This window comes from Carassius auratus, chromosome 34 (genome assembly GCF_003368295.1).
Source record: "Carassius auratus strain Wakin chromosome 34, ASM336829v1, whole genome shotgun sequence".
NCBI classification, from domain to species: Eukaryota; Metazoa; Chordata; class Actinopteri; order Cypriniformes; family Cyprinidae; genus Carassius; species Carassius auratus.
The window spans coordinates 13,621,588-13,634,107 of record NC_039276.1 but is presented as its reverse complement, the minus strand read 5'-3'; the positions used below and the strand labels follow the sequence as shown (position 1 = coordinate 13,634,107).

Genomic DNA, 12,520 nt, shown 5'->3' with positions numbered 1-12,520 from the left:
AGAGAACATGTAAGCAAATTATAGACAGTTGTAGAAACCTGACATCAAGCCACATGTAAATTGATGTAATTGAAACAGAACTGGAGATTTTTGCCTTTCGCTCTGTAGAACAGCTCCTTTACACAATTTTTTATAGCTTTCTATTATCAGTTTCTAAACTAATTTCTGTTTTCTATCTTCCTTTAAAGAAACATTTATCTTTGTTTAGAGTAAAACAGTCCTTACATTGCAACCCATTCTCACTCCAAAGGCGTCAAAAACCGAAGCATGGTCAAGCGCCCCTAGCGTCACTTTTATGACGCCAAATGTGCCTCTCGGCGTCGAATATCGAAGCACTACGACCTTCATTGCTTTCAATGGGAAACTTTTGGCGTCAGAATTTGACACGAGGACATGAGATGTTTATCGCTATGAAATCACGTTCAAGAAGTCTCATTCAGAACACATCGCGATACTTGCTATCAGTTCCACAGTTTGGGTGAGTAGTCCTATATACGCTCTTTTAATGCCTTTTATAAAATGTATTCTGTCTTATTTATTAATCAAATTAGTGCCATATGTTTAATCGCTGTATTATATCGGTCATCCGCGGCTGTCTTTGAGTTTCATTGCGTTTAAATAAATGAACACAGCTGCTAATTAGTCTGATTAAACTCTATCTGTCACGTGACGTGTCATAGACCTTCGAACAGTTTTATATTATTATTAATTTCAGGATTAATGATGTAAGTTGTATTTGTAGTAAAATCATGGTAATCACGACACTTACAATAGTAATAAATGAAATGTGAAGTTAAAACACAGTAAACAGGACATTAGTAACTGTAATTGTAGTTTTACTATGGTATATTAATAATCAATACAACAATACAATAATCACCAAACCAGCTATGTTTGTATCACTGTAATGTTAGTGTTTTTATGTGCTTTTATATGACAGATATCACAGTAATCATATGTTCTGTACCATGCTTTTAATACCTTTTAATGTAAATCCCCCCCCAAAAAAAAATCAAATTAAAAATAAATAAAAAAACATGTATTTTTCCATTTTGCAGTTCATTCATATCAGTTTATATTTATATATACATTTATATATATTTATTATATCTAAATATTTTGCTCACAGATCATTATTAACATTCTTTATATAATTCAATTTTATTTACTCTCCCCATTTTATTATTTTTATTTTTATTTTTAGCTGAAAAGACATAAAGGCAGTCAGCCCAGTGTTGTTTCTGGAGAGGGATTCCTTCAGAAATGGAGAAGACAGAAAGCTGCGGAGGCAGATATATGCAGCAGTAAGTCTGTGATAGTTTGTCTCTTTTATCAAACATTCCTGCTGTTAAAATTTGTACAGCATTTGTTGTTTCTTAAACTGTTGCACTGTCCAAATACCCACACTTGCCATCTTTGCACTTGACCACTTGATTACTTATTTGAAGTCTTTCCTGTATTTGGCCTAGTGTTCGAGTGAGCATGATGACCACAAGTGTGTGTCGAACTTTTCATGACCTGATGACTGTGTTTCCCAATCCTGATCCTGGAGAACCCCAGCACTGCACGGTTTTGGTGTCTCTCTTATCTGCCTTGGAGTCTTCACTGATGAGCTGATGAGTTGAATCAGGTGTGTTTGATCAGGGAGACATCTCAAATGTGCAGTGTTGGGGTTCTCCAGGACCAGGATTGGGAGCCACTGCCTTATGGGACACTTATGTGTTTACAGAGATTTTTAATAACTAATTATCAATATTTCACTGTTACTGTACATTGGACAGCTTCCCATGACCTCTTGTGAGATCTCGGCAAAAAGTCTGACGATTTATTCCAAAACATGATGCATGATGGGATACACTAAGCTTTGTATAGCGCTCCGGAGCAGTATTGGAGAGGTTTAGTGTGTGTTAAGGACGCTGTGCTTTGGCATTATTAAGACCGTGGACAGTCTCGTTCACACACTGTCACGTACACACACTCTCAAGTTTTTACAGAGGCTGCTTTTATGGTCTAAACAAAACACAGTGTAATGTATAAGTTGAATGTAATTTAATATTTTCTTCCTTTCTGTCTTACAGGATTGTTTGAGGATAACGCTGTAGCTCCATCATGCACAAGGACTCACCTCGTTTACTCTTTATCACCCACACACACAGAAATGGTCCCTGGATCAGTGATTAGACTTTGCAGTGGTTTGATTTTTGCAGAAGATGTAACTTTGTTTTAATTATAAGCTCATAATGAATACATTACAGAACCAGTGATGAAAACAATAGTTAAAAATAGCGCTCCATATTAAAAAATATATTGCTCACTTGACATGCATGTCTTCATGGTGTTTTTTTGTGAGTTTGAAACATTTACATTGTGTTGTATAACATTTTGGTCACAACACTTTTTCCAGTGTTCTCTGAAAGACATACTGTATTTACTGTTTTGTTTTTTAATAAAAGCATTTTCATTTGCATACTGAAAATAGTTAATGTTTACAACATAACTGCCTTTTTATTCTTTATGGTGGCAAAAACTAGCTTGGTGACAGAGGATGCAGTGTAGTAATTTGGGCATGTTGTCTTTAAATGAGTTTGACATATAAATAAATAATGGAAGATCCTTACAAAAATATGCATGTTTATTATGCTTTATGTATTTATTTGTTCATTCATTCATTCATTTATAATTTCAGTTTTTATTCCTAGAGTTCAAATGGTAGAGAATGGTAAATCACAGAAACACAAATGTGAACAATTTTAACTTTAAAACACAATGTAATATACAATGTAAAGTTTAGAAGCACGTCATTTGATTAGTAAATATATTTGTCTTTGGTCAAAAAAAAAAAAAAATATATAAATCTTAAAAATGTGTCTTATATTTATTATAGAGGAATCTGTCTGTTGGATACAACTGCGACTGCTGGGCATGTGCACATCAATATTGCCCAATGTTTGTCAAGCTGAACAACGGAGGAAGGTGAAGACGTTAATAAAACCGAATCTAATAAGTAGTAAGCTTAATCTATTGTTAACCGAATCTATCCCTTCAGCCGAAAAACGAAAGACGTCGGTCATACATGGATAAGGAAGTGTGTCGCTGCTGCTCAGCTTTGATGTCATTGGCTATGAATTTTCAGGACAGTCTGTGGTTGGACTATCTTTTAACCCATATTAAACAGCGCATCATGTAAAAAAGTATGTTTTGCTGCTATCATCACATTAGTAATATATTAAGTCAACAATGAAGTGTTTCTATCTTGACAAAAATGACATCTTTAGCGAGATCCTAATCCTAACCCTAAGCATAACTTCAATGAACTACAAAAAACAGCCCCCTAGTGTTGCCTTTGCATAGATAGAACGACGGAGGCTTGTGGGTAATGTAGTTTAAAACTTTTTATTAACGAAACGAAATAAATTATTTATTTTAAGGAAAACTGGATATCTAAATATGTTTATTGTGCAAACATCTGTGATATATTTGAGAGGCAGGGTGAAATGTGGTATTTTACAGTGAGCAATATTTAAAATGCCTTTATGTCAGCTTTCCATTTATTTCTGAAAACTGAGCTCAACATTATTTTATCAGCATAGCATAAGTAATAATCCTGCCCATTTTCTCTTTGATATGTTAATTGGACTCTGATTTACAGCCATTTGAAATGTACAGTTTTGGGCTCTTCCGGGGGGTGCTACTGGGCCCCTGGGGGTAGAAGGGCAGTAAAACCTACATATATGTATTCTACTCATCATGGACAACAAACTGAGCTGAGTCACATTTATATCTGACAGTTTTCACAGTCCTCTGTTTTCTAATTCTTACATCATTGCTATTATACCTTTTGACAGGACATTGTGAGGCCATCTGATGAAACATTGAAAAATTAGAAAGAAATGATTTAATAATGAAAATAATAGATTATTTATTTGATTTTTGAAGTATATGGCAAGAAATATAATGGATGAACCTGCAACAACTTGCCTTTATCTATTCCCCACTGTAAAGCAGTAATCAAGGACAGTGTATACACATTGTGATACTTCACTATTACACAAGGACAAATTCATGCAGTGCTAAGAATATTAATTTATATATATATATATATATATATATATATATATATATATATATAACTAATTAGCAAAAATCAGTGTAAAAATGTCCTCCTCACCCCCGTATCTTGCTCCTCAGGTGCTGGACATCATGTGTGTGCTCTTGGTTTTAATGCAGTACAAGATCCACGTTGATCATTCCTGCTACATTCTCAGTTATCCCTCAAGTGTTTGTAACAATAAAGCCCATGGCACCATCTTGTAATGCAGAATAGTTAATCTCGTAACTCCCTTTATTTCACTAAAAAATGTGCATATTTGTTACTAAAATATAAAAAAAATACTTTCTGGTGTACTGATGTCCCAGATGTTATTAATCCGATCAAAAATGTTTATGTCTTAAATAAAAAAATAATCCCAATAATTAATATGTAGTTTTTCCAAGTCTAAAATAAACACATATGAGCCTACCTAGTAAAATTATGTATTTAACAAGAATCTTCAGAACACAATATTCACCATTTTCATTTTATTGAAGCATAGACTATAAAGTTGATAAAGTAGCATCAAGACGAATAAGATTCAATGAAAATAATTATCATCAAAAATACATTAACCTCATATATAAATCAGTTCACACAGATGAGTGATGAAATGTCCTTAAAAGTCACACAGTCCCATCCAGTCAACTGTGATACAGATCATGTGATACATATAAGACATGAGATACTGTTCCAGAAAATAATGATTCCCATCATCACATCTAAACTGGTTTCATCTCCCCATCGTGTTCTTCTTCTCTCGTGTCTGGAAACAGTTTGTGGTTGATGTCCAGCACTGATGTGGTGTAGCTTGTCCTCAGCCAGAGGATCTCTCAGTCCTAAGATCCCAGACCTGGTCAAAATGAAACAAACAATCCAGATGAAGTTGTTTAATGGACAGAGAGCTCAGCTTATGTTCTGTGTGATTTTAGCAGTGTGAGCAACTATGACCCTTGTAGTACTGTACACTTACCATTCTTCAAGCTGGTTTGAGACCTTTTGAGAAGCTTTTTCTCTGAAGAGAATTTAGCACATCCTCTTCTTTCACTCCTTTCAAGAGCATCACTTGGTCAAAACCCCTCATTTGGCTGATGAGATCATCTGTACAAATTAAAATACTGCAATAAAAATTAAAGAATTAAGAAAAAGTTACAGAGGCAAAGGTCTTGCTCATGAGACTGCATTAGCATGTGTAGTTCTCAGAGACTCTAGAATTCATCTGTTGTTGCAGTAAATGTGTTTTCTTCCTCTAGAATCTTTCTCCAAAGTTCCTGACTTCTCTCACAAATGTGTTTTAGTCTGTGCAGTGTAAGGCCTGGCTTCAAACCAATCCACTATCAATTCACAATTTATAACATAACATTTAGAAAACAATGAAATAATGTACATTGGTGTTTATATCAACTAAACCAATTTCATGATACTTGTCTACTTTTAAAACAGGTGGTGTGTTTTTAAAAACATAATATTAAAAATGTCCAGTCACACTTTGCTAACATGCTGTAATTGTAATAGTAAAAAAAGAAATCAAGGCTGACATGACCAGTTCTGTGAGAGATCATCATAAAATGTTGTATAACACAGCATTGCTTCAACACACACATACCAGTGGACTTCTGTTTGTTTGAGCACAAGATGGCCATCTTCATTCCTCATCCTGAGCAAATCATATCCTTGGTCTTCCTTCTCTTCTGTGAAACAAGATAATCTCTACTTACTCTGTGTGCAAATAATATTGCTCATTAAACATAATTAAGTTAATTTAAAGTAAGATTCAGACCAGAGCATTTGAGGAGTAAATGTTGATTAAAAAAAATATTCTAAACAAATGTACCTGGGAAGAGCTGATCATGGCAAGATTCGCTGAGACTCAGTAATAGCTCTTTTAGTTTTTAGGAAGGTTTGTGAGGGTTGGCTCTTGAGTGAGTTGTTGAGCTTGATATTTTAGACCTGAAAAAGAAGAACAGCATTAGGATTATCTGCAAAAAATCCTGTAAGACAGAAAGAAGGAAATATTATTAATTACGTGCAACTTGTACATTACACCTCTGTAAAGATGCTGTATAATTAAAAGTTAAATGCATCCATTATTGAAAGCAAGTAATTAATAGCAAGCTATAGTCATATGAATTCTTTTGATAGTGTCAGATGAGGCTGTCCTGGGGCTTGTACAATATCATACAAGTGTTAAACTGGATTATTAAGACTGTGATGTGTTTAGGGATCATTTTTAAGACTTTGACCCTGTCCAGATACCCACACTTGCAGTCTTGTCCACTTGAGAGTGTGTGTACGTGACAGTGTGTGAACAAGACTGTCCCCGGTCTTAATAATGCCAAAGCACAGCGTCCTTAACACACACTAAACCTCTCCAATACTGCTCCGGAGCGCTATACAAAGCTTAGTGTATCCCATCATGCATCATGTTTTGGAATAAATCGTCAGACTTTTTGCCGAGATCTCACAAGAGGTCATGGGAAGCTGTCCAATGTACAGTAACAGTGAAATATTGATAATTAGTTATTAAAAATCTCTGTAAACACATAAGTGTCCCATAAGGCAGTGGCTCCCAATCCTGGTCCTGGAGAACCCCAACACTGCACATTTGAGATGTCTCCCTGATCAAACACACCTGATTCAACTCATCAGCTCATCAGTGAAGACTCCAAGGCAGATAAGAGAGACACCAAAACCGTGCAGTGCTGGGGTTCTCCAGGATCAGGATTGGGAAACACAGTCATCAGGTCATGAAAAGTTCGACACACACTTGTGGTCATCATGCTCACTCGAACACTAGGCCAAATACAGGAAAGACTTCAAATAAGTAATCAAGTGGTCAAGTGCAAAGATGGCAAGTGTGGGTATTTGGACAGTGCAACAGTTTAAGAAACAACAAATGCTGTACAAATTATAACAGCAGGAATGTTTGATAAAAGAGACAAACTATCACAGACTTACTGCTGCATATATCTGCCTCCGCAGCTTTCTGTCTTCTCCATTTCTGAAGGAATCCCTCTCCAGAAACAACACTGGGCTGACTGCCTTAATGTCTTTTCAGCTAAAAATAAAAATAAAAATAATAAAAAGGGGAGAGTAAATAAAATTGAATTATATACAGAATGTTAATAATGATCTGTGAGCAAAATATTTAGATATAATATATATATATATATATATATATATATATATATATATATATATATATATATATATATATATATATATATATATATAAACTGATATGAAAGAACTGCAAGATGGAAAAATGCATGTTTTATTATTTATTTTTAATTGCATTTTTTTTTTTTTTTGGATTTACATTAAAAGGTATTAAAAGCATGGTACAGAACATATGATTACTGTGATATCTGTCATATAAAAGCACATAAAAACACTAACATTACAGTGATACAAACATAGCTGGTTTGGTGATTATTGTATTGTTGTATTGATTATTAATATACCATAGTAAAACTACAGTTACAGTTACTAATGTCCTGTTTACTGTGTTTTAACTTCACATTTCATTTATTACTATTGTAAGTGTCGTGATTACCATGATTTTACTACAAATACAACTTACATCATTAATCCTGAAATTAATAATAATATAAAACGGATCGAAGGTCTATGGCACGTCACGTGACAGATAGAGTTTAATCAGACTAATTAGCAGCTGTGTTCATTTATTTAAACGCAATGAAACTCAAAGACAGCCGCGGATGACCGATATAATACAGCGATTAAACATATGGCACTAATTTGATTAATAAATAAGACAGAATACATTTTATAAAAGGCATTAAAAGAGCGTATATAGGACTACTCACCCAAACTGTGGAACTGATAGCAAGTATCGCGATGTGTTCTGAATGAGACTTCTTGGACGTGATTTCATAGCGATAAACATCTCATGTCCTCGTGTCAAATTCTGACGCCAAAAGTTTCCCATTGAAAGCAATGAAGGTCGTAGTGCTTCGATATTCGACGCCGAGAGGCACATTTGGCGTCATAAAAGTGACGCTAGGGGCGCTTGACCATGCTTCGGTTTTTGACGCCTTTGGAGTGAGAATGGGTTGTACATTGCCATTGTTAACATCTAACATCCTGCTACAAAAGAAGTTTTTGTGCTTGTATCACAGTGATCAGGCTGTTATGTTTCTGTTTCACATGACAGATGTCATTGCTTGTGCAGTTGTGTCAAAATCTGCCCATTCTATGTCAGATTTGGTAAGCCATATGCACATTACATAATACGGAAAGTCTGTCATCGCTAAACGCATTCCACAACCCGATACAATCATATCCAGCATCTGTGTTAAATGGAAATGGGGCAAAGCTGTAGTGTCGCTGGAAACCTCTACTAGCCGTCTGTTTGGTTATGTCCTGTGACCTACTTTAGTTGTACTGCATGTACAACTAATGTAAGTCTTTGTCATTAAAATTTGGAATCCTCATTCCATCACCATCTGAGGTTTGATATTTTCATTCTCAATGTCATGTAGAGTAGACTGAAGTCCAGGATGTGTGTCACAGTTAGGGCTGGAAGTTTGGCGTTTGACTATGAGGTCAGTTGGTAATAATGAACATAGATGTTAATGTGCAGTAATGACCTTCTCTGTCCACATCTCAGAGGCTCTCTTCCGGTCTCCTGTGCCCATCATACTGGACCTCTGTCAAGCCACCCTACAGGGCAAACTGATGAGACTAATGCTGGCGACGGTGGTTTCAAAACGACACACTTGGCTACATTAAACCTTTGCGTGATCAGTAGCTTTGGTTCAGTGGGCAGAGAATGTTATTAGGGATGTTTCAGGTTCAATACAAGTTAAGCATTTCTGCCATAATGTCTGTTTCCACAGAAAATTATTTCAACTTTAAGAAAAAAATAAAATAATGGTTACGGCATAATAAATGGAGTTGTTAGCATACACCGTTTATAACCATTGTATTTAAATATTTTACAGTAACATTTAAAAGTTTGGGGTGGTTAAGATCTTTGTTTTCATTTATCTGTGCCTGCCTCCTATGCTCATCATGGCTGCATTTATTTGATCAGCAATGCATTTTCTTTTTCTTTGAATAGAGTAAAAAATGTACTTCGTTATTGAGATGTGATTCTGAATTTACAGGAGCCATTACTCCAATCTTTTTTGTTGAAAAAAATCTGAAATATTTCCAATATGATGATTTGTAACATTATCAAAGTATTTAACCAAATTTTTGGTAAATAAAATTATTTAAATGCGTTAACTGTAGAATACATGTTAATATGGGACAAATACAATATAAATGGTTAGTAAAAATCATCTGTGTTAAGTTATGTGTTAACTGTCAATTTTTATAGTCATGTTGACAATGGCAGTGAAGACACTAGTCATGGTAACTAAGGTAGCTGCTCAAACTTGCCCTCTTAAAGAGAAAGCTCCCATATAGTGCACTCAGTGGGTCAAATATTTGTCATAATCAACAAATAAAAATTACAGTTTGAACCATTCTATAAATAAAATAATAGATGTTTTTTTTGTTGTTTTTTTTTAAGCTAATTTTACACTTTGCTTGGCATTGTTTACTTCGATTGTAAGTACCTCATTGTTATCCCAGCTCAATTTTTTTTTGTTTTGTTATGGAGCAAATGTTGCCTGTTTCGCTTAAGTTGTAATGAACCCAGTTCCTTTAAGCTGTCCTGAGCCTCCCAGAAGAACTGCCCGAACTGCTGGAGAAAGTTTGCATGTCTCACATGTAGCTCTCTCCACTTCTGAGCCATTGCAACGGCCAACCTCAAGATCAATGGAATTTTTCATTAGCCTGGGAAAAGAAGAGACCGCTTGTGATTATTGCCAATAAAGGAAATTAGATGAAATGATTTTTGACTTTGATTTTCTTTCCTCCCTCTTTTCCCCAACCATCCTTTCACATTTAATCAACTGCAAGGTAAAAGTCATCACTGAAATTGCGCCTGATTCATAAATAAGCTAATTGGTGGCATTCTCTCTCTCCTGTTGGAGGACACGGCTGTGTTTTTATTGCCTAGTCAAAAGCTCCTCGTGTAATTTTCAAAATGGCCCTCGAAATGAAATTTTCCTCCCAGCTTGCGAGGCAGCTCCATCGCTCATACCTTGCCGCAACCACCTTCTTGTCATCTCTTCAGTGCAGCTTTATGTAGCCTGGCTCTCCTGTCCACATCTGTTAGTTAATTCATCCATTGCGAAACTCTTCCCTGGCACTTTTATCAATGGCTAATCTAATGGAGGTGAACTGCCGAGTGACTGCTCTCATTGATACTCTGTCTTTCTCAGGGACGTTTAGAGAATAGTAATGGCATATTTGGGTGTTTCATATTTGGATGGCCATTGATTGCTGCTGAATGCATATTTACTGAAATGGGTAAGGGATTAGAGCATTGCGTCTGAAATGACAACTTCAAAAGAGTGAACAGCAAATACTCTGTGGACGTTTATTTTGTGGCTTTAACAGCTTTCTTTGAAGGTTCTTCCATTCAAACCGCAATTTACCTATCTGTATTTGACTAACGCTTCCCGAACTTGTTTTCATCTAGATGAAAGTGCGATCAAAATGCACAAACAGATGCACACTGGTGAACTGTACCCAGAAACACTCTTAACACAGTTGAGAAGATAAAGAACTTTCGGAAAAAGTGGGAGGTAGAAATACACCCAACATTGTGGTGAGTCAAGGCGGCCATCTGTACGTAACTCTGAGAAAAAACCCTCTTTACACTCGGCTGCCTTTACAAGCCCCTTTGTTTTGAAGTCGATGAGTTCTCCAGCACTTGGAAGGATCCACCTATATTATAAACATACTGTGGGAAGTCGTGCTAAATTGGTTAGTAGTTCGTCATGTTGTACTGCTTCCCTACACCACAAAGACTTTGGCTCCCCGAAATACAAGTATAAGTGCCACTTATGACATCCAATTTATTCAAGTCAGTTTAATAAACTGCTATTTTTTTATTTTATGATATTATATTTCTTCACATATACCTTGTTACAGAGTGGGAATGTAAAATTATTTGTTTAAAAAAATTACAATTTAAAAAAAAAATTACATTTCTTTAATGGAAGCTTGCATCAGCAACCTTGTGTTTGGAGTTAATGATCTGCTTGTTAATTTTTGGTCAGTTATCTTGAACTGCTTTTATATTTTTTAAATGAATTCGTACCATACTAAAGAAAGTGCCATATATCTGTCGTTTTTTTAATGCTCGCTTAAAAGAGTACAAGATAGGTTATTTAAAATTTTAGCAGTTCCTTCGCTTCTGCTCCACTGCAAAAAATAATAGCGCGTCAGTAAGCATGGGGGAATCTTGCTCTCAAGCAGCTAATTGGCTTTGGTCCATCACCAAACCTACAATTAGGACTCGTGGTGCCGTGGAGGCAGCACATGGGCTGTGCAGTCGCAGAGAACCGAGAAAGTGCTTTCTGCATTTTATGGATTGCTTTTGGCAGTGAATTACGTGAAATTGTGACTTGTTTTAACTTCTTTAACTTGTAATAATCGTCGTGGTTACAGAATCCATCAGTCCGGTTGTGTGCTCGACATATTTTAAGACCGGGGAGAGAGAAATGCCACATGAGGCCCCTTTTTTTAAATGTGGTTTTAGATACCTTCTTTGATTATATTGTTCAAACATGTTATATCCCAACTGGTGTTGCCTATGAATTATTTGCTCCTTATGTTGTTTTTTTATTACAGAAAGGTTAGAGAAAAATTTAGGAATGTGTTCACCGTCATCGTGTTTTTTTTTTTTTTTTCATAGTTTCTCTTATGTTGTTTTATTGGGCTTTTTCCCTTTCGTCCTCAGATTCCTCCCTGCACACAAACGTCTCAGGCATTCAGTGTGGTGTGATGATATCCACGCTATGGCTACTCAAAGCCATCATCAAACATCAGCTCCAAGGTAACGTACTGTAGCACTGAAGACTGTTTATGCATTAAAATAGCCGAGACTGGTTATTTCTAGAGTGACCGTGAGTAATTGATGGGGGCCTAACTTATGACCTTATAAACCCCTGCAGTTGTCCAGAGCTCACAATAGACTCTGAGCCACCTGAGAAGATTGTGGCAGAGCAGTCCCTGGAGCCTGCAAGTATCCCACCATGCCAAAAGACGTTGCAGAATCATCCAGTGTCTCATCCGTCTGGCGATGAGAAAGGGAATCTTCAGCCACTCCACATAGTCTGGCCACATCGCTGGTAAGACCTTCACGATAACATCAGAAACATCTGTTCATCAAGAGTTCATTTAACATGCATTTATTTATGGAAAATCTGATTTAACAAAATACTTTCAATATTTCACTCGTTCTTTTCATTATCTTTTATTTTTTAATAACTGACTGATTCTTCATGTATAATTAAAATGAATTTAAATTGATTATAAAGATGTTTCTTCAACTAAGAGCACTTT

General features: G+C 35.8%; 1 protein-coding gene across 2 annotated transcripts in view; it reads left to right on the top strand.

The window, feature by feature from the left end:
* Positions 1–12,520, top strand: part of LOC113053250 (glycosyltransferase-like domain-containing protein 1) — a 41,238-nt gene that overhangs the window by 18,052 nt on the left and 10,666 nt on the right. For both annotated transcript variants that reach the window (XM_026218118.1, XM_026218117.1), the window contains exons 5-6: positions 11,916–12,011; positions 12,130–12,306. In XM_026218118.1, coding sequence (XP_026073903.1) covers positions 11,916–12,011; positions 12,130–12,306 — 273 coding nt within the window. The remainder of the gene's footprint in view (positions 1–11,915; positions 12,012–12,129; positions 12,307–12,520) is intronic.